General features: G+C 31.8%; 3 protein-coding genes across 3 annotated transcripts; 1 reads left to right on the plus strand and 2 right to left on the minus strand.

Moving 5' to 3' along the window:
* Window positions 1-436: 436 nt before the first annotated feature.
* Window positions 437-1,399, minus strand: LOC118042312 (protein transport protein Sec61 subunit beta). The gene is made up of 2 exons (XM_035049953.2): window positions 1,242-1,399; window positions 437-811 (listed from the first exon to the last, which is right to left on the minus strand). Exon 2 carries the CDS (start codon window positions 807-809, stop codon window positions 555-557), a length of 255 nt encoding a protein of 84 aa, XP_034905844.1. The 5' UTR covers window positions 810-811; window positions 1,242-1,399; the 3' UTR covers window positions 437-554.
* A 5,004-nt stretch (window positions 1,400-6,403) lies between these two features.
* Window positions 6,404-9,143, minus strand: LOC118042274 (F-box protein At5g51370). Its single transcript, XM_035049899.2, has 2 exons — window positions 7,724-9,143; window positions 6,404-7,193 (listed from the first exon to the last, which is right to left on the minus strand). The coding sequence occupies exons 1-2, from the start codon at window positions 8,968-8,970 to the stop codon at window positions 6,920-6,922; spliced, it is 1,521 nt and encodes a 506-aa protein (XP_034905790.1). The 5' UTR covers window positions 8,971-9,143; the 3' UTR covers window positions 6,404-6,919.
* A 7,017-nt stretch (window positions 9,144-16,160) lies between these two features.
* On the plus strand, window positions 16,161-20,304 carry LOC118042247 (transcription factor UNE10). Its single transcript, XM_035049862.2, has 6 exons — window positions 16,161-16,501; window positions 16,592-17,288; window positions 17,381-17,482; window positions 17,836-17,901; window positions 19,281-19,661; window positions 19,857-20,304. Exons 1-6 carry the CDS (start codon window positions 16,389-16,391, stop codon window positions 19,941-19,943), a joined length of 1,446 nt encoding a protein of 481 aa, XP_034905753.1. The 5' UTR covers window positions 16,161-16,388; the 3' UTR covers window positions 19,944-20,304.
* Window positions 20,305-21,770: the final 1,466 nt, after the last annotated feature.

The raw sequence follows: 21,770 nt of genomic DNA on the forward strand, positions 1-21,770 counted from the left end.
AAGTTAAAAAGATAATAAAAAAGTTTTAAGCTCAGTAAAAGAAAATAAAAAATCAACTAAAAAAATACAATAAACTTTCTAGGTGAAATTCTTTCTAGCAAAATTTCAATCCATTCAATTCAAAATTATATTTATTAACATAAAACCACGTGTTAGACATCTTTGTAATTAACATAAAACTGCCAAATTTCAACCGATTCAATTAAAAACTACATTTGTGAACATAAAACTGCAACACATTAACTCATAAGAGTTTCTGGTTAATACTTGCACAGAAGAGAGGGATGGTTAATGCCTGTTACCACCATACAACTTGCAAAAAGATGGAAAAGAAAACCCTTGTTGATAATACCTCAAATGATAGAATCATCATGCATGGGCAAGATGACTGAAACTCTTTCGATTCTCAGGGTGTTGTAAGCAGAGAATTTGAGAATTGCAACAACAATTAGTCAATGAGATTCAAAACCAACATCCATTTGCTTAAAACATTAGTCTCTTGATTCAAAATCGAAAGTTCAAGGGCAAGGCACCAAACGGAGCTTCCTATCATTTTAAGCCTCCCTGCGAACAAGGTAAAGCTTTCCCACAACATGGAGAATAGCAACAAAGGCAATGAAACCAATGCTCATAACAAGAACAACATTTGGAGAGATCTTAAGTCCAGGAGCATCATCAGTATAAAACTGAAGCATAGTCCCCGCTGCTCCTGCTCCTCCTGAAGCTCCACCACTGACTGTCCTCCTCCTACGCATGCTTGCAGCTGCTGCTGCACTTCCTCTTGGGGGAGCAGTTCCGCCTACAGCCATTTCTGTAAATAAAAACAAATCAGCTAGTTCAGTCCCCATTACATGTTAATTGGCCATATCTTCAAATGTAGAGCCCACAAAAAAATAGAACAAATCCCCCCTTTTTTTGCACTTAAAAACCTATCGGTTTCAACAAACAAACAAAACCCTTGTGATTGCGAAATTGCTTACGAAATAAAAGATGTTTAAATCTTAATAATCAAAATAAAAAATAGATCCAATCATGAGGCAGATCTATATGAAGATACTAATAATTAGCATAATACCTAGTTTTTTTTTTCTTAAAGAGAATTCAGGGGCAAATCTCAGCAATATGATGCAAAAAAGAAAAACAAAACAAAAAAAACAGATCTAAGGATTTTCAAAAATAAAATCGATCCAGAAATTCATTAATAAAAAGAAATCAAATGGAAATTGAGATGAAGCATTCACCTTAATTGATTCGAAGAAGAAATAGAGATTTTGATGGGCTGGAATTTCGATTTCTTCTCTTCTCTTTCGTTTTTCCGGTGTCAAAATCCACACTCTTATAAACGGGGTTGTTCGTATGCGCGCTTATATACTTTCCACGCTTTTATAGCCCATAGTGTTTAGCCACGTCATTTTTCAAACCAATTAGACGTCAAATACGCCTGCCTGCCTGCGTTTTTTACTTGGGCTTGTTTTGGTTCCCTGGTTGGACCTAAGAAACTAGCTTGGGTAAACTTCAAATTTCTAATACCAAACAGGAATATAATAAAATAAATTATGAACAAAACTCCTGCATCAGGGAACCAAGTAAAAATTCCATTTCTCTTTTGTCCAAAAGAGAGAATTTGAAGAAGAGTGATCATAACATTGGTTACGGAAGCATTTACACTGAAGGAAATATGACTGAAATCACCAAATGTCAACAATAAATCCCGACGATTTCACTTGCATGTTTAAGCCTCACCCTAAGCTGGAATACCTTATGTAGTTCAACATTGTAAACAATATTACCAAAGATTTTTCTTCATTGGAGAAAATTTTTCAGATATTCTATAACAATATCAAACTATACTTAAACAAATATGTTTAAAAAGAATGTTACTTACACGTCACATTGATTAAGCACCAGGAGCTTATTTAAGACGCATGACTGTCCATTTGACTTGCAAACTGAATCACAGGACTCACCTTGCCTATCAACCAGTGATGAGAAATTCGAAAGGAATAAGCTCTATAAGAGAATTTAATTTAGTGAAATTAACAAACAGACACAACTATGATGATAACTCACTTTCCAATTACAACAGTAATTCCACCCAGCCTTGCTTCTAATTGTGTATAAGTGGCCCTGACACAGGAAAAAAAAAAAACAATTTTTTTTTCACAGCCATGCATTTTCCCAGGGTGTTTGGGAGTGTGGTTATTGTTACCTAAAGTGTTTTTTACTCACAAAAATTATCAATAATTTTTTTTTTTAATTTTTTAAAAATTATTTTTGAAATCAGCACATCAAAATGATTTGAAAACATCAAAAACATATTAATTTAAAGCAAAAAAAAAATTTCAAATTTTTTTCGGAAGCATTTTTGAAAAGCATTCCCAAACAGGAATCGGATCATATGTTTAGAATCTTCCCGTGATTTTGATATTTAGACTAAAATATAAGAAATTTAGACAGAAAATATTTAAACGGATTCGATTCAATTTCAATGAAAACATTTGCACTCCATATTTTTTTACAAATGTTCTTTGTATTGAAAAAAAAAAAAAGAAGCACAATGATATAGTCTAAACTAGCCTTGGTCCTGTGCTTTATCGCGGGTCAATTTATTTTTTTTTTTGTAAAAAATAATGTTTTAATGTCAAATGGGGTAAAAAAAAAGATATGATAAACCAATCATGACATACTTTTAACCATGCTAATTAGGGTTAAGAAAACCCGAGATATCAAGTCAAACTTGTGGTCTAGATTATGTAATTGGAACAACCCGATAAGAAAATACAAGGAATTATAAAGTCTTTTTTGTAAAAAAAAAAATCATGCTAACTTTTCAAACTTGTGAATTAAGTCATTAGACCCGAAACATTCAACTTGGAAAAACCATGAAGTGAAATATTAAAGGATATAATTGAAAAGGGAATATAAAAGGATTTTAAAAAAAAGTAATTAAAAGAATGAGGATTAAAATTAAAATAAAAAAATAAATTTTATATTTAATTGAAGGGTGTAATTGAAAAAAAAATTTAATTTAGTAAATGACAATTTTTAAAAAAATAATAATAAGGATCAAAACTGACATAAAAATAAAAAAAAATATTGTAATTAAATGGTGAGATTGAAAAGAATAATAACTTTTATAAGAGAGTCCAGAAAAAAATAAAAATTAAAACAATAAGAACCAAAATGAAAAACATAAAACTATCAATTTGAAAGATGTAATTGAAAACCACTAAAACTTTTACAAAAAAGTCAAGGAAAAAAGATTAGAAATTCAAAGAATGAGGACCACATTAGAGAGTATAATATTTGATACATTAGGATTGAATGATGAAATTGAAAACAAATAAAACTTCTATAAAATGACCAAAACTAAAAATTAAAAATCAAATTAATAAGGAATGAAATTGAAATAACAATAACCAAGAGGGTCAAGCTATTATTTTTAGGGGAGGAGAAAGAGAAGAAGGAAAAACAAAAGTCCATCGGCATCAAACCAGACCATCATCGGTGATGTTATCTGCACTAATAAAAAGAGAACACGGTGACACTTTTAATAACACGCATGAAGAGTATTTTTGAATGTCAGGAGGCATTGCACGCATTACTTGAATGGTGTGGGCACCTCCCATAAACCCCCAAGTGCTTTATATGCATGGCCACCTTTTTTTAGTTAAATACAAAATTGCATTTGATATAACCTTATAATTAAAAAAAAAAAAAACCATGGTGAAAAACTAAAAACGCTCCTTGACACCAATTTTGTTTTTAATTTAAGGGTATTTTCATTATTTTAGTGTGCATTTTAATTGTTTATTATTGTTATATTTGAAAAAAATACCAAATTCCCCCTCAACTTAAATTATAATAATAAAAAAAAAAAACCATTATAAAAATACAAAAATACTCATTTATGCTAGGTTTAAATCTTTTACTTTCAATGGTAGTTTTGCTCATTCTACTATTTACTCAATATGTAAAAGACTTATTTGTTTCTAATTAATTTTAAAATAAAAAATAAACCATGAAAAAAATGCTCTTGAAAACAAGTGATAATGGTTTTTTGGATAGAAAAATTAAAAAAAATAATATTTCATTGTTCAGTGAATAATATAAATGCCTCGGCAACTAAAGTGTGTTTTGGAAATATCGATTAGTTGTTTTTAATAACATTGACAAAAATTGAGAATGATGTATTTCAAACATATATGCATTTATTTTTGTAAAATATTATTGATAGGGTTGTTAATGGACTTGTAGAGGAATGTCTCCTAGCTTGGAATCTAATAGAAAAAATTGATAGTTTAGGTTACAAATTGAGAAGGATTAGATAGTTGGCGGTCTAATACCGAGGTCTGCTATATATATATATATATATATATATATGTTCTTTTCCTTTTATCTCTCTTCTGCTTTAGGTTGCAAGATAAGCGCCGGCCACAAGTCCCAAAATACAAAAGACCAACTGTGAATTCAACAATCACAGTCGTAAATCGCACACACAATTTAATTATCCTCAATGTTTTGGTTGATGAGCCAATATTTTATTAGTATATTTATATATTTTTATTAAAAAAATGTTGAATAAAAAAATATATAGATATAATTTTCTTGAATTTATGGGTGCAATTGATTGGCACGAGCTAGCACCAAACACGATCCAATTGAAACATTCATAATCCGGTAGAGACGTGTTGATTGTAGCCAAAATCAAACCTAAAAGATGATTGGATCTAGCGCTCGCCAAACCTAGTCACGACTGGGCTTGGCATTGTGCCAGACCCAGATGTGTTAGGTCGACGCTAGCCAAACCCAGGAGATGATTGGGTTTGGCCAACGCCAGACCCCTCCAAAATAGGGCTTGGTAGTGCACTAGACCCAAACACGTAGGTTTAACACTGGCCAATCTCAAGAGATAATTGATTCTAACACTATTAATTCTATAGATTTTTACATAAAATTATAGAGGAATTATTTGTCAATAATAAGCTTAATTAAACAAATTTATATTCCACCAACATCAATAGATGTATTAAAGTCTATCATAGCCCGTTATGTCTTCATTTTTTTAGCCATATAAAATGAGTAAAATACACTTCACAATTCAACTTAAGATATCATAAAGGTAAAGTTACGCTCTTGCCCTTTCTCTCTATAAAAGACAAAACTCATGAGTTATAAATACACTATGAATCTTTCAAAATAAAAATTCACAATCTTTATTCTTTATAACATACAAATTTAAAAGCATCTCTTTTTAAAATATTATTATAATTTACCTCTCTAAACAATATACTTATTTAAACATATGAAAATCCATATATTCATCAAAATAAATCTTTTACAGGTGTTAGTCACAAGCTACCTTAGTTTACCAAGTACAAGCTATCAACCACCTATAATAAGAAGAATAGACAAGGTTGCACTTGAGGTCTTGGCCCAACGGTTGAAGGGACTTGTTCCCTTCCTCTGCATCCTGGGTTCAAATCTCATTATGCACGCCTGTCACTCCTGCGGTGCCTTACATGTTCACTGGGTTTGCAGGATGTTTAGTGAGCATGAGATTAGTCATGGAGCGTGAAAGCTAGCCCGGACACCCACGTAAATAAAAAAAAGAAAAAGAAAAGAATAGACAAGGTTTTTAGAACTAATTGATTAACTAAGAATCTAAGTTTCTAATATTCATCAAAATAAATTTTTTATAGGTATTAACTATAAATTGTTTTAACTTACCAAATAGAAACTATCAACCATATATAATAGGGGAAATACACAAGATTTTTAGAAACAATTAATTAACTAATTATCTAACTTCTTATGTTACTCGAATTTTTTGGACTTGTGAACATATACCAATTCAAGCCATTGATTTGAGTCTAAATTATTGCTAGGTAGTTGAGTAATTTTGCGTGTGGATAATTATTTTACTTTGAAAAGAAATTATGAGCATTGAACCAAACAGCAATTCCATTACTAAAAAGAGGAGGAGGGGGGAGGAGAGGAGGAGGATAATCCCATCCCAGTAATCAAGACTTCTCAGCTTTTGCCCTCTACCTAATCACTTTCTTCAATGTTTCATCATCCATGTTTCATACGGTATACATTGCCATTTGATCTCTTTTTTCTTCCATATTGCTGCCTGAACAACATCACTTCCTTCATTCAGCCTGTAATTTTACTTCTCACTGCATCCTTGTCCTCTGCAGGCAAGCGAAAATGATTTGCTCGTCGCTGCAGGCCTGAGACTTCTGCAAGTTTTCCTGAGGATAGGGAAGACATCCAACGGATACCTCTTATCATTGCTTTTAATTATGTGGGTCATTTTTGCAAGATTAAGAAGGCAAAGAAATCCTCAGCAAAGTCGTGAATCATGCATAGTTCTCAAAACATACGTGATCCACAAAAATAAAGGATGAATCAATCTAGTGATTGTTGTTGTATTAGCGTGTATCAGGGCACCATTAACCTGCAAGTTCAACAAATTAAAATGTGATATTACATGTGGTGATCAACTTCCTGAGGAAGGTGAAGTATCCACAATCTGAAACCACTATTGCGCTTATTCTAATTCTAGCAACTCAGCTAACTATTCACTAGCTGGATTAGAATATCTAACCTATTTGAATGTTGGAGAAAACTTCCCCAGTAAAGCTAATAAAGAAATTCAACTTGACATACATTTCACCCCCATAAATCAAAGAAGGTGATAGGACATTGACATAAGCTCCCTTTAGCAGGCTCTTTATGAAGTTCACCAGCGATTCCTCCTCTGTTACCTCTATGCTAAATCATCTAAATTAGATATGATAGTGATTACTGTCTATGGAGTGTATGCTTAGTGCCAAAATAGTTTGCAGCTGCCAAGAAAATCATTTTGTTCTCCATATTGAAGCCACGATTCCCAGAGCATCAAATGGTCTGCTCAACCTTTCAATCCCTTGAAAAATCTGCCACCCTTATTTCCCACTCCAGTTCCTGCAAGACCTGATGACAGGAGAGATCTGGAATCTGGTCTCCATTTCAACTCTTTCAGAACAGAAAACAGAGTTGCAAGATCAGGAGTTATTTCACTGTCCTTTATATTGTTACTGGAAATTACGGTTAATCTTTGAAGTTCCTTCCAATTCAGAATAACAGACTCCAAACCTCCTGTCGTCAGCAGAGAGCATCCCTCCAGAGACAAAAGCCTTACCCTCCTATAAAGAAAGGAAACAAAATGACCCATCAAAAGATTGGTTGAAAGCACCGCATTAAGTAACATGCCAAATTTCAAATTGTTTCCATCCTTGACATTTTATAAAAATAATTGTTATGGGAAATTGGGAATAGGTACAGAACCATGGTATCGAAACGTGCGAGCTTGCTTGCTCATTCTTACACTAAATTTGGCAAACAAAGGATAACTACCCAAAAATCCAGGCGATTATAATATACAACAGTCAATTTTCCTGCAAATTTAAATAGGCTTTAATCCACAGTTCCAAATGAAGAAAGGTAGCGAGTTACGAGATTGGAAAGGATAACCATGATCGTACATGATGAAATAAATAAAGCTATTCGTGGATATCATGCATGACATATACATTGAAATTCCGTGGTTTAAGTTCACCTTTTGGAGGCCGAATTTAAGTCATCTGCCAACTCTTATTAAAATCATAGGTATAGTTCGAAACTAATAAACAATCGAGGAGATAATAGCAAAAACCAGAACGACAAAAACTCATACCTACAAATGCTTGCAGCTGCAAACACTTCATCTTCCAATCGCCAACAGTTCTGCAAAACGATTTCCCTAACATTCTTGCATACTAAAAATAAAGCCTTCACCGCTTGCTTATCCCTCATCTGACACCGCTGGACATGCAACTCTTCAAGTGTAGGACAAGACCCCAAATGCTCAAGCAGACCAGGACTTGAATCAACACTCTTACATGATTGCAACCTCAAAGTCTTCAGATTTTCACAAAATGATAATGCAGCCAGCCAGCCACCATCCATTCTATGATCACAAATAGTCAATTCTTCAAGCATTTGACAACACTGCCCAATTGCCTTAATCCCATCATAGCTCCCTTCGCATCCACATAACTCAAGCTTCACTAACCTCCTACAACCTTGGGCTAAAATCGTCAATCCAATATCACTAACCACCGAATTATAAAAACCATCAACGCAACCAATCAATTTCAAAACTTGCAAATTCCTACACCCGGAAATCCCCTTCAAAGACATATCCCCGCAACAATGCAACTCCAATTCTTGCAACATTTCACACTTGCTCGAGACACTCAACAACCCGTTTTCGCTCGTGCCAAATACAACAATTCTCCTCAAATTGGGATACGATTTACTAATCAATTGAAGCCCATTATCAATCAAATCCGACGACAATATATCATTCTCCTCAATAAACCCACCAGACAACAGCTTAGTACCAACATAAACAGACAAATTATTCCTGGTGATCAAAATCCCGGAATTCCTAGGCATTTTAATACAAGCATGAACAATATCAATGTTTTCCAAATTTGGGAACCGGGTAAAAACCCGACCCGAATTAACAAAACCAAAATCTATAACCTTTATTGAATGCACCAAACGTCCATGAAGGAATAACCATCTTTTGCAAACAAGAGAGTTAGAAACATACTGTGAAATCGGGACGTTATTGAAGACTTGGAGGAGGAGCTCATCAGAGAGAAGGGAAGTGTAATCAGGTCGGGTCGGGTCATTCGATGGGAGGCCAAAGATTTTATCTGGGTCAGATGGAGGTGATGCTAGTGGGCTATTTGAGAGAGATTTCATTTTCAAAGTTACATGCTTTAGCGCTTGTTCTTTGAACCACAACTCTGGCAAGCTTAAGGTTCTTGTTTTGCTGTTTAAGGATGTTGGTGTTGGGATTGGTATTGGTGGTGGCTTTTGATTGCTCTTAGGGTTAGGGCTTCTTGTTTTTTCCTCCGGTGATTGTGACATTTTTTCTTCTGGGGTAAAAAATTTTCTTCTCTCTCTGTAATTAGAGGGTCTTTTGCTTTAAATTCTTCACTCTCCCTTCGATTCTTTAAAGAGAGAACATTAATCTTGTTTGGATTTGTTGGATTGTGTGGGGGTGTCTTCTTCTTTTTTTCCCTCCATTCATTTGGTCATGATTTCACAAGGTTAGTTGTGATTCAGCAGGCAGATGTCCATGTCTCGCTCGCTGTACCCTTTTGGTTGGATCATGTTTGTGTAATGGGCCCTGTTGATGCTATGCTGTAATATTATTGGATTGATGCAGATGAATAATAAGTGCTTTGAATTTTTTTTCTTGCAGTATAATAATTGCGAGCATTTAAAATCTGTCCCATTTGAGATGAGTAATAAATGTTTATGTAAATAAGTATAAAGTATCTGGCTTCTGCTTGAAAGGCCCTCACGGAAGATAGAAAACCCTCCCCACCTCCATAGAACATGAATGTATGAAAAGATGAACAGTGCGAATTTCAATTTGATTTTTACCATGAGGGAAGAATGCATGGAATTTCTTTAACCATGAAAGATTTTAATATAAATCGATGTGCGTTTAATGAAATAAAATAAAAATTATATAAGTCACAAAAAGTAGTTGTTAACGTTGATAGAATATTAAAGCAGGAAGCAGAGATATTTGATAATGTAAGGCATGGTACTATTTAGAATTTTTAATTTATTTAATTATATGAAAATAAAGATCATCATAAATGTAATAATTTAAATTATATATAAAAAATAATTGTTATTATAACTTCTTTTTTTTTTCTTGATGTAATTTTTAAGCTGGATTTATATATTTCTCTAGCCATGTTGTTAATTGAATATAAATTGTAAATAATTAAAAACAGTGTCTATGAGAATTCAAATGATTTGAAATAAGTATAAAGAATATCTATCTATCAAAACCTCTTTTCCTTATTAATTCATTCTTTTATCATATTATTTTTTTATCAAAAGTTTTGTTTTTTAAACAAAAACTTAACTTATCATAATCTTTAAAAACAAGTTTTGATAAAAAAAAATTTTTTTGATAATTTTAATAGGAATGTATTCAAAAAATATTTCTTGAGGAAATTATATAAAGAACTTATAATAAAAATCTTTAAAATAGATATTTTATTCATATCTAGAACATAATTAAGATAGTATTACCATGAAAAAAGATGATACTATTTAAAAACAATAACATAATTAAGCAATCATTAAAACATCATTTAACTAAATTTATTTAAAAATAATCCAATTATAAAATGCTAAATTGAAAATAAATATATAAAAGAATTAACAAGCCTTACAAATATGGGTTGAATAGGTATGTTTGGCCCACATGTAAACCCAAGTCTGCACGTCTTTTTCTTTTCTTAAAGAGAGGATGACTTGTCATTTATCTGAAGTGATTTGTTTTATCTTATTTATATATATATTTTTTAATTTTTAAGGATTACATGTCACCTATATTGGCAAACAATGAGCCATCCATGTATCATTTTTTATTTTTATTTTTTGTCATTAGAGGTGGTTTTGATGATAAAAAAATTAAGATTCAGATTTTTGAATTCTAAAATCCCATATTACAAACCATTTTTCACCGAAAAAAAACTTTTAAGAAACCCATAACCTTTTTTGTTATGTTTCTAACATTCCAACTCCAAATACTCAAAAAAAAAAATTGAAAAGCATTATAAAGGTAAAAACAACCTATATTAAGTGACACCACAATAAAGTATTTGATCAAAATCCATTCACTTCAGAGTTTTCTTTTCCATCAAATTTTTGTAGCGAAAGATCTAAATATTGAAATATAAAACAAATAGAGTTTAAAAACATAATAGACAGGAAAAATTAAAGGATTCCAATTATTGCCAGTGTTGAATTTAACCTTTGTTTTTTTAATAATGTTCTTTACAACAATTTTAAATTCTTCCTTGCAAAATCAACATATCATTAAATCCTAAAACAATTTTTGACGGCTCGAGTAGTTTCAATAAAAACTTAGAATTTTGATTTCTTTTTTCAGTTTAAGGAAAATTTAATGCAAGGTAGTCCTTTTTATTTTTGTTCAGATTTGTTTTTACGAGTCAGACTACGAAACTCAGGTGAATTTTTTTTTTAGTTCAAAATATTTTTTATGAGGCCCATGGTATATCGCAGACACTTATTTAACAGTTTTCTATATACACGAAACATTAATTAATTAATATTAACATTTATCATTTAACTAAAAAAAACTAAAAGAAGACAATGTTTTACTATAATCATTTTGTTCATCATGTCTAAGTTTTTTTTTTATTTATAAGCATTATGCTCTCGGTGAATTTCCTTCCTAGTCCATTAAGTTTTTATTTTTTCATTTTGAACTTCAAGCTGTAGTTTTTTTTAATTCAATCCTTGAAGGGTTTTGCTAGTATTGCCTTTTTTTCATTCTCTTTAAATTTCATCTTAGGGAATATTTAAGGTGTTGAAAATTATTTCGAGATTTAATAACATCTTGATTTTGCAAGGGAAGATTTAAAATTTTGTAAAGAATATTATTAAAAAAATAAAAATCAAATTTAATATAGACAATAATTGGCATTGTTTTTCCATTCTCACTGTTCATTTGACACGTAAATTTACACTTTAATCCCTCAATTCTTCACTTTCTTTTTCATTTGGCCCCTTTTATTTTATATATATTTTTATTTTATTTCTAAATTTAAATTGTTTTATATTTCAATCATTGGATATTGAGAGAGAAGACAACAAGTTGTTGTAAAAATGAAATTGAAAGAGAATGAAAAAAAGAAAACTTTTGAACATCAAATTAAAGAAAACTGCAACTTGAAGTTCGAAAGGAAAAAGAAAAAACTTCATAGAAGTTCACCGAGAGCACAATGCTTATAAATAAAAAATTGAGAGATGATGAACAAGACGAATATAGTAAAACACCGTCTTGTTTTAGTTTTCTTAAATTTAATGTTAATATTAATTGATTAATGTTTCATGTATAGTAAACTACTAAATAGGTTCCGGTCCGTATAAAATTTTTTTTTGAATTAAAAAAAGTCCCACTTGAATTTTATGATTTAACTCTTAAAAAAAACTAATAGAAAAAAAATTCTACCTGTATTAAATTTTCTCTGAACTAAAAAAAAAAACCCTAAATTCTAAGTTCTTCTTGAAACTTTTTGTATTGATTATATAATAAAAAAAAAAAAATTTACAAATTTGAGTACCGACTTATTTTAAATTGTGATAAAATCATAAATACAAAACTAAAATAAATTATACAATCCAATTCAAAATAAATAAAAATATTAAATGATAAAATTAAAAAAATTAATAAGAAAAATAAATACAAATAAAAAAAATAAAAAAATCCCAAGCATGTGGGTCCGCAGTAACCCACTTACCTGAATAGATTAAAAAAGGAATCAAATAAAAAAAAAAAAAGCCAAGTTAACCTTGATTAACCCGCTAATCTCGTGATCTAGGTTATAAATTTTAACGGGTTAAATTATTTTTTAAAAATTTTATTATATGATAAAAAATATAAAATCTAATTTACTATAAATTGATTATCAAGAGATAAAATTTAATAAAAAAAATAGTATATTAAATAATAAAATTAAAAAATAAAACACTCAAAAAAACCAATAAAAGAAAAACTTAGACACCCAAGTCTTAGTGACCATTATGACCAGACTTGTTACAACAAAGCTCAAGCTTGTGGCGATGAGGAAGGCCTGCATATCTAGGCCAATATGTTTTTAATCCGTCCCTTTCTTCTTCCTTTTTAAGAAAAAATAAATACGTAGAGAATATATAATCTATGATATGAAACACAATATTATTCCCACAACTTTTAATAAAACACATACAAAGATGTTATAAAATAATTAAAAAAAAATAACTTATTAACATGAATAGTTAAACCTACCTTTATCATTTAGTTGCTTGGTTAATGCCATGAGCTAGCATACATGGGCTTTTGATCAAATTATAATATTAAAAATGTGTCCAAAAACACACGTGTCGGTAATTATTTAACGATAACATCTGTCCCGCAGTTTTGTTGCTAGAGATTGCTTGGTTCCTCATGCCAGTGGCACTGTATCTGGCTTTGTTTTTTCATCAGCTGGCTGCCACAAAAAAAATAAATTTCCGCTCTTAATTCCACGAGCAACAGTGTTCCTTCTTATCCTTAGCACCGCAACTGTTTTGGATAGCCCAAGCATCATTTATTTGCTATCGATTCTCCCTAATAATTAATAGCATCCTCCTCCTTTTTTGCTAGCGTATTCAGGCCTGTATAGTTTCTTTGGTTATTCATATAACTCAACTCCCAAATTAGCTATATAAAAAAATCCCAATTCAGCTAGCATATCCTTTGGTTTTATTTTTGAAAAAGTAAAAAAAAAATTGAAAAAAACTTCTTACACCATGATCGATTGAAATCCATGTAAACTAAAACTTTATATCAATGGAGAATAATATATAAGATTTTTAATATGATTTAAAGACATTATATATATATATATAAAGAAGATAGAAATACAATATAAGACATGGAGAAAAACAAGTTTCTATTATAAGTAAAAAGTGAAGTCTGAGATTAATTCACTGTAAACATGTGATAGAAGTTAGTTGAGCAGTTAGAAAAGTCAATATTTGATTAATTCTTGTATATAAGCCTTGTCCCTGTACCTTGGAGATCAAGCAAGAAATAAAGTTAAAGGAGAGACATTTCAAAGCGTTTGACTTTTTACCCAAAATAATAAAGTTTCAATTTTTTAAATATTAAGATGAAGTTTTTATTATTATTAATCTCTCATAATTGCACTGTGAGAATAGTTGTATATTAGTAAGAAATGATGTTTTAGATATTAAACTTATTAATAGTTGTACTTAGCCAAGAAAAATAGCCTCTAGCTTATTTCAACAAAGCTCTAGCTCAAGGCATCTTGGTTTATTCATTTATAAAGTAGTAGTAAATGACCATTTTGATGGCAATTAAGAGATGAAGACACTACCTTGAATGACCAGTTTAATATTAAATCTGATCATAACAATTTGAAGCTCTTATTGGAATAGAAGAAGCATACTTCAATTTATAAGAAAGGCTTGACAAAATTACTAGGGTTAAGGCATATAATCCAGTAGTCCTTTTCATTTCAGTCTTTTTTTTTTTCAATTTTACTCTTTTATAATAAATCAAAATCAATTAGTTTTTAATTAGGACTAAATCACAAAATAAAATAAAATTTAAGGATCAAATTAAAAAAAATTGCACAATCTATACTAACACATGAAAGGATGAATAATAAAACATTGTATAGTGAAAAAACCAAGCTTTTTAGAGTTATACTCAATACTTGATTCTATATGAACACACGTGCTTTTAACACGTTGACAAGGAAAGAAAGGTGAGCGAGTTTGTATAATGTGTTAAAGTTGAACGTGAAAACTTCAAAAACACCTTTAAACCATTGAGTTGTATCAAAGCAGTCCCTACTTGTAAGAATATTTCTAGTTATCTATCCAATAAGTTTATTGTGATTAAAAACAAGTTACGAGGAATTATTTTTATTCTTTGATATTTTAAATTATTTTTATTTTGTTTTGTTTTAATTTTGTGACAAGGAAAATGATTTATAAGATTTATGAAAGGGATACAAATGAAATTAGTGAAACTAAAACTTACGAGTTGAACTATATTAAAACTACAAGGACCGTAACATAACTTTTGCTAACCTCCTCCCCTCCATTTAACGCCAGGACAGTACCTCTCTTGCTAACCAATCATCTCCAATGATCATCAAACAATCATTTTAATAATAGTTTTAAAAACCGGCCGGTTCTAGATCTGGGTTTCAGGTTTTGATTGGGTTACCAAGTCGACGGGTCAATTTTTTTTTTAAAATCAAAACGTTGTTGTTTTAGTAAAAACAAAAAACAAAAAATTAAAAATCAATGAGTTTGCAGCTGAGTCTTGCCGGGTCATGCCGAGTTTTTTTTTTCTTTGTTTTTTCTTCAACCCGGTCCCGTTCCAGTCTCGGATTGACCAGGTCGACTCCCGAACTAGACCGGATTTCCAAACTATGATTTTAACCCTCCACATGATAATATATAGGACATTAAAAAAGTATTTTGAAATTTAAATTTAAATAAAATTTAAGATGTAAAATCTTGTCGTTGAAAAAATAATTAAAATACAACTATGCTCGGCTCTAAATTCAGTATCATCATCTCCTGGCAACTAATATCATGTTTGTTTTTATATTTTATTTTTGATAAAATTTAAATTTAAATTTTTATTTTTTTCAAATTAATATATATTTTTATTATTTGTAAATTATTTTTATACATTAATATAAAAAATAATTTTTTAAAAAAATAAAAAATATTATTAAATAAAAAATACAAAAAGCAACACTAGTCATACTCTAATAAATCTTTCGTGCGGTGCTTGAACTGCGGAAATTTACCAAGTCCTCCGTACTCTTTTCTCTCTCTTACATATTTCTTTTATTTTTTCTAATTCTTTACCGTTTACATCTATCTTCTTCACGTGCACAATTTAATAGTTTTAACTAACTTGTACCCTTAGGATGTCATATAGGAATCGCAATTAATACTCGCCGGCCGGTCAGATTTTTTAATATTTATACCTTATAGAATACTTATTTGTTTAAAGATTTAGATATTTATGAATTATTTATTAAGTTTCCGTATTTATATAAATATTTATTATTTAATATAAAATAAAAAAATAAAAAAATAATATATATATTTCGGGGTTAGATTAAGCGAGTTTTGAGCTATATTTAAAAATATTAATACTCTATTCATCATTTATTAACTAGAAAATTATCTATCTATTCAGGTTGGATTGAACAGATATTCATCAAATTCAAATATTAAATTGCTATGCCATGCGCCACATGAGATGTTATCAAATCTACTGTTTGACAACGTGTTGTCAACCAATCACCACTGTAAACTTTAACATCGGAGAAATTCTCTTGGTAGTGGTTTCGATAGACATGGCGCTATCAATTATTTAATACTTGATTTATGATTTCTAATTGAAAAAATAGAAAAGAAAAAAATTCTCACATATTTTTCTTTAATTTGTTTTTTTCCCCTCAATTTTAATGCATATGGACGAGAATAACTCCCTCTCTCTCCTCCAAAATCTTCTCATCCATCACAACAATTAAAGGGTGAAGATTTCCACATAAGCCATGACAACAACTCCATTCTCTCATAATAAGAAATATTGAAAAAGTAGAATCACTCTTCGAACGCACGAAAGTTATTTGCAGAATTTATCCAAAGAAGAAGATACCACTCCTTTTCAATTTCATCCTTGTTGGTACTACCAGGAAAACTCTGTCAAAATGAGTCACCAGTGTGTTCCCAGCTGGGAACTTGATGATCATAATCCCACCGCAGCTGATCCGAAGGTCTCACTTCGCTCCCACTCCAATTCAGGCGCACCATACATGCCCATGTAGTCTCTCAAAATCCATGCGCGCTGATATATTAGATTGTTTTCATTTGTTGATGGATGCATAGTGATGGAGGATGCTTTTTGGTGCAGGTTAAACTACGAAGTAGCAGAGCTAACATGGGAGAACGGCCAGCTAGCCATGCACGGCCTAGGACAACCGCGCTTGCCAGCCAAACCAATAGCCTCCACTTCACCCTCCAAGTACACATGGGACAAGCCACGCGCCAGCGGCACCCTTGAATCCATAGTCAATCTAGCCACATGTATCCCTCAGTGCAATAAGCAAACTTTTGACAATAGTGGTTCAGACCATGACCTTGTGCCATGGTTTAACCACCATAGAGCTTCAGCCTCCGCCACAATGACTATGGACGCTTTGGTCCCTTGCTCGAAGCGGTCTGATCAAGAACGGACCACACGAGTGATAGACTCCAGCCCCGCCGGACTAGGCACTGATTGCGTGGTGGGATGCTCCACTCGCGTGGGGTCTTGCAGTGCCCCAACTGCCACGCAAAACGAGGTGGGTCTCCTCACCAGGAAACGTGAGAAGGTGGCGCGTGTCCCAGTCCCGGCTGAGTGGAGCAGAGACCAAAGCGTCAATCGTAGTGCCACGTTTAGCAAGAAGGACAGCCAGCAAGTGACGGTGGACAGTTGCGAGAGAGAGTTAGGTGTTGGGTTTACTTCCACTTCTTTCGGGTCGCAAGAAAACACCAGTTCTGGCACCAAGCCATGTACTAAAACCATCACAGCAGATGAGAATGACTCTGTTTGTCACAGTAGACCACAGGCAAGTTAATTTTGTTTTGGATATAAAGTTGGTTTATTTTTTATTTTTTAATTTATTGATTGTTTCTTGGGGTTTGTTTTGGTTTTTTAAAGAGGGAGGCAGGTGACGAAGATGACAAGAAGAAAGGAAATGGGAAATCCTCAGTTTCTAATAGACGAAGCAGGGCTGCAGCTGTTCATAACCAATCTGAACGTGTATGTCCTCTCTCATGGAAAAATGTTTTTACAGCTCGAAGTAAAATCAAAAGGATAGTTAATAAAAGATGACCTGTTCGCTTTAATTTCATAATAATAATGATTGGTTTCATAATTAGCGAAATTACATGGTATTATAAGATTTGATTGAGCAAATACAGACTGGATTAACATGGGTGATCTCATGTTCTATATTCACTTGCAACAAATTCTTTTTAACTAATTGTTTAATTACATCTAAGGTTTTTAACTCTCTACATATGTATATATATAATTTCACGTATCTTCGTATCATGATTGCTGGTACAGAATCCTTTTTCTTTTAATATTGTTGCCTTCGATTTTATTGGCAGAAAAGGAGAGATAAGATAAACCAGAGGATGAAGACACTGCAGAAACTGGTCCCCAATTCCAGCAAGGTAAGAAAAGTTTCTTCAGTAGCTTCTCAGCATATCAATCTGTTTGTATTACAAAGAAGCTCTTAAATTTGACTGATGAGTTCCACAATATTTTTGGTAATATTAGATATTGCTGTTCTTTTGCTGTGCTTTCTTTTCTTGGAATTGTGAACTCGATCCTCCTTGAAAATTGGAGCATGGTCTTCATCTTTATATTGCAAAAATAAACCAATCATTAACATACAGTATTTCTCATCATTTAACTAAGCAAACTAGTGATCTGCGCCTTATTTTTGGTGAGTTTATTCTTTCCAAATTGTTTTTTCTTTTTCATCGTGATCATGCTAGGTATTTCCATGTGAAGAATGTTTATTCCATGAGAATATATCAACAAGAAAAAAAGGCTCATCTCAAGGTAGTCGGTGAAAATGACCGACCCAACTAGTTCCAACTAGTTCCAAGTGTGATGAGCAGAAGGGAAAGAAGAGAAAACCGACATAAAAATAACTACTATCACAAAAGCCGTTCCCACATCGCTAGCTGTTATTTATTCTAAAGCATGAGCATACCTGCCTTGTCCTAAGCATAGCCACACCTACCTTTCTAATCCTGGTTTTAGTGTGAAAATATCATCATCATTTATAAGAATCATAGTCACATAGCTAGAGCGTCAGCATCTGCATCGCATTTCCAAACTTTTTGGCTCTCTTTTATTCCCACTAGGGGACGCCATGGTCACAAAAGTATGCCCAACTTGCTGCTCAGTAAAGCGAGCTTGTTTCTGAGGTTTTTTTGTAAACTGAGAACCTTAGGTTCAACCGTATAAAAAATATGCTGGTAGGAAGTTCTAAGATTAGGGTCTCGCCTTTGTCAATATATACATCTGGGGAGTAATATATATTTTTTTTCTTCAAAAAAAAAAAAAAGTACTGAATCACTGATCAATATATACATATGGTCTTTCTACGCTTAGATTCATGTCGTATGAGGCGGCTGCAGAGATAGCTTCAATTATAAATACTCAAAATGGACAAAACAGACCACGATGGTATAAATGCAGTCCAACACATCCTTTTGCTTTCAAATGGCTTGGAATATCTTGGGACTGATCAAGTGATCCTAGTCCACAAACCCAAATTGTGGGGACAACATGACAGAAGGTTGTTTGGTATGAAGACAACTGCCAGCTACCGCATAAATCCTTCTACTTATGTAGGCCCTAATGCCCTGGTGTTGATGCATTATTTCAATTTACTTTCGTTGTCATTGCCTCATTTATCTTGGCAATTAATCAAATTCTGACACATGATGATTTATTTACCTGAGCGCTTAAAACATTATTAATTTGTATTATTAACCATGTATGATTTATTGACACATGTTTTCTTGGTTTGTATTAGACGGACAAAGCCTCGATGCTTGATGAAGTGATTGAATATTTGAAACAACTGCAAGCACAAGTACAAATGGTGAGCAGAATGAATATGCAGCCAATGATGTTACCAATGGCTTTGCAACAGCAACTTCAGATGTCAATGATGGCCCCAATCAGCATGGGGATGGCTGGTATGGGAATGGGGATGGGGATGGGTGTTGTGGACATGAACACGCTTGCAGCTCGTTCCAACATTGCAGGGGTTTCTCCAGTTCTTCACCCCACTGCTTTCATGCCCATGACCACATGGGATGGTTCTAATGGCCATGAACGCTTACCATCTGCAGCTCCTTCAGCAACGGTAATGCCAGACCCACTGTCTGCATTCCTTGCGTGCCAATCACAGGTAATCACGTTCAATCTGCTTTAAAATCTTAAGTTATGGTGGTTTTTCAATCTCATGTTGAAGGGTTCTAGAAAATAATATGGCATTCTTTCATCTGTGTGGAATTAGGACGTAGCAAATAAAATCTTCTGATAGATTGCCTGCATAATATCACAATTGCGATATTAATGTATTAACCACACATTTTTGTTGCAGCCAATGACCATGGATGCTTACAGCAGGATGGCCTCAATGTACCAGCAGCTACATCAACAATCTCCAGCTTCTAATTCCAAGAGCTAAGTTTTATGCTATGCATGCAGGTGTCCTTTTAAGACAAAATCTTGGCAGGCCACAGACAAAAGGCAAAAAGCTGCACTTATAATGAATGTGATTATATGTTTGCTTGCAATGGTTATATATGTCTGAAACATACACTATTTTGTTTGATTTATTCAAGCTGCACAGATCAATAAGGAAGCAAGGCTGATGCTCTTGACGCAGTCTAGGATCACTTCAGTTAATTATTTCCCTTTTTTCTAAAGTTTTCATTTATCAATTTCCATCTTAAATTTTGTAATACGTTTATATTTTTGAGCTCCCTTACAAGGACAAGGTGTAATGATTTACAACTCCGGGCATATTATTTTGGGGATTTGTTTTACTTTGATCAGTCTTATGCGCGCGGGGATTTATATATGTTAGAAACCATCGTGCGTGGATCATATATTTCCAAATTCCATTGGTGCAGGCTACTCCAGGCCGTAAAACAAATCAGAGTTTTTCTCATCACCAAAAAAGAAAGATTATCATGATTTGTGGAATACAATTTAAGCTATATTTTGATATGGAGGAGGGAAAATAATTTATTATATACATTGAAAATGGTTGAGTGGGGTTTATATGATTGAGAAGTGTCATTATAGAGTAGTACGTTTAGAGTTATGGTTGCTTGACACATGATCTTGATAGGTTTGACATAAGAAAAAAAAAAAAACTGAAGAGGAAGGGAAAATCGATGTACACATTACTATTTGTCATGACAATGTGATTGCTATTTTGTCCTTTTTAAAAAAATCAATGGCCTCAGTGTCACGAGTATTGTGATATTTGTAAGAGGTTTATTGGTTATTATTAAATTGAGTAAGGGTATAGACTTTTTAATTTTTTTAAAATATAGTGGAATGACCCCTTTTTTCTTAAGAAAAAAATTTTAGAACTGTCAAGCTTTTTAATTATTGCACTTTTTTATGCACAATAAAATCATTCAATTATCTTTAAACTTAAAATTTTTAAAGTTTGTGCTTAAGGGTTTTTTTTTTTAATCTTTTTTTATGTTTTTTTTGTTATTATGAACTTGATTGATGAAAAATTAGTCTTTTAATTAATATAAAATAATATTTTAATGAAAAAGTCATTGCAGAAGGGAGGCGCACTTGACATCCTTGTGTTAAGGCAGCATATGGTTGCAAAGGTGACATGGTTTGTTGTTGATAACACCTTTTTTTTTTTTTCTTTTCCATCCACTTGAAATTTACTTTGACCATTCCAATTCAGATTGGTCTTTTTAATTATTTATATTTCAACTTTGATTTTTATTCTTTTGGTTTTTAATTGTTCTTGGCTCTTTTGTAAGATTTTTTTTTGTTTTAAATTTCAATCTTCAATCTCAATTTGTGATTTATATTTTTTTAAAAATTTGATTTTTATTCTTTAAATTTGTAATTTTTTCCTATTTTTTTATTTTGTTTTTAATTTCATACTTCAATCCCAATTAGTGATTTATTATGTTCCCAATTTGATCCTCACCTTTTTTTATTGTCCTTTTGTTAAATTGAATTTTTTTAATTTCAACTTTTAATATAAAAAAATTATAATCTTCTTTTAATTTTTATTTTTGGTTTTTTATCCTTATATATATATATATGTTTTTTTTTTTCATTTCATTTCATCCTTTAACATTTGATTGGTTGAATTTTTTCAGATATGATACATCCAGTTTAATGATGTAGATCATGTGTTTGAAAAGTTGACATGGTTGACATATTTTTGTTAAAAAAAAAGACTTATTTTTTACAATTCATCTCTTAAAATATGTTTTTCTTATTAAAAAATAAAATCAAAGGGCTT

This window comes from Populus alba, chromosome 2 (assembly GCF_005239225.2).
Source record: "Populus alba chromosome 2, ASM523922v2, whole genome shotgun sequence".
Taxonomy (NCBI): domain Eukaryota; kingdom Viridiplantae; phylum Streptophyta; class Magnoliopsida; order Malpighiales; family Salicaceae; genus Populus; species Populus alba.

Bases quoted from the DNA above. Each gene is read 5' to 3' on its own strand.
- LOC118042312 (XM_035049953.2), bottom strand. From the start codon at position 809: ATGGCTGTAGGCGGAACTGCTCCCCCAAGAGGAAGTGCAGCAGCAGCT.
- LOC118042274 (XM_035049899.2), bottom strand. From the start codon at position 8,970: ATGTCACAATCACCGGAGGAAAAAACAAGAAGCCCTAACCCTAAGAGC. The intron at 7,194-7,723 runs GTATGAGTTTTT...CTTTCTTTATAG, and splicing joins GCAGCTGCAAGCATTTGTAG to GAGGGTAAGGCTTTTGTCTC.
- LOC118042247 (XM_035049862.2), top strand. From the start codon at position 16,389: ATGAGTCACCAGTGTGTTCCCAGCTGGGAACTTGATGATCATAATCCC. The intron at 17,289-17,380 runs GCAAGTTAATTT...GGTTTTTTAAAG, and splicing joins TTTGTCACAGTAGACCACAG to AGGGAGGCAGGTGACGAAGA. The intron at 17,483-17,835 runs GTATGTCCTCTC...TTTTATTGGCAG, and splicing joins TTCATAACCAATCTGAACGT to AAAAGGAGAGATAAGATAAA.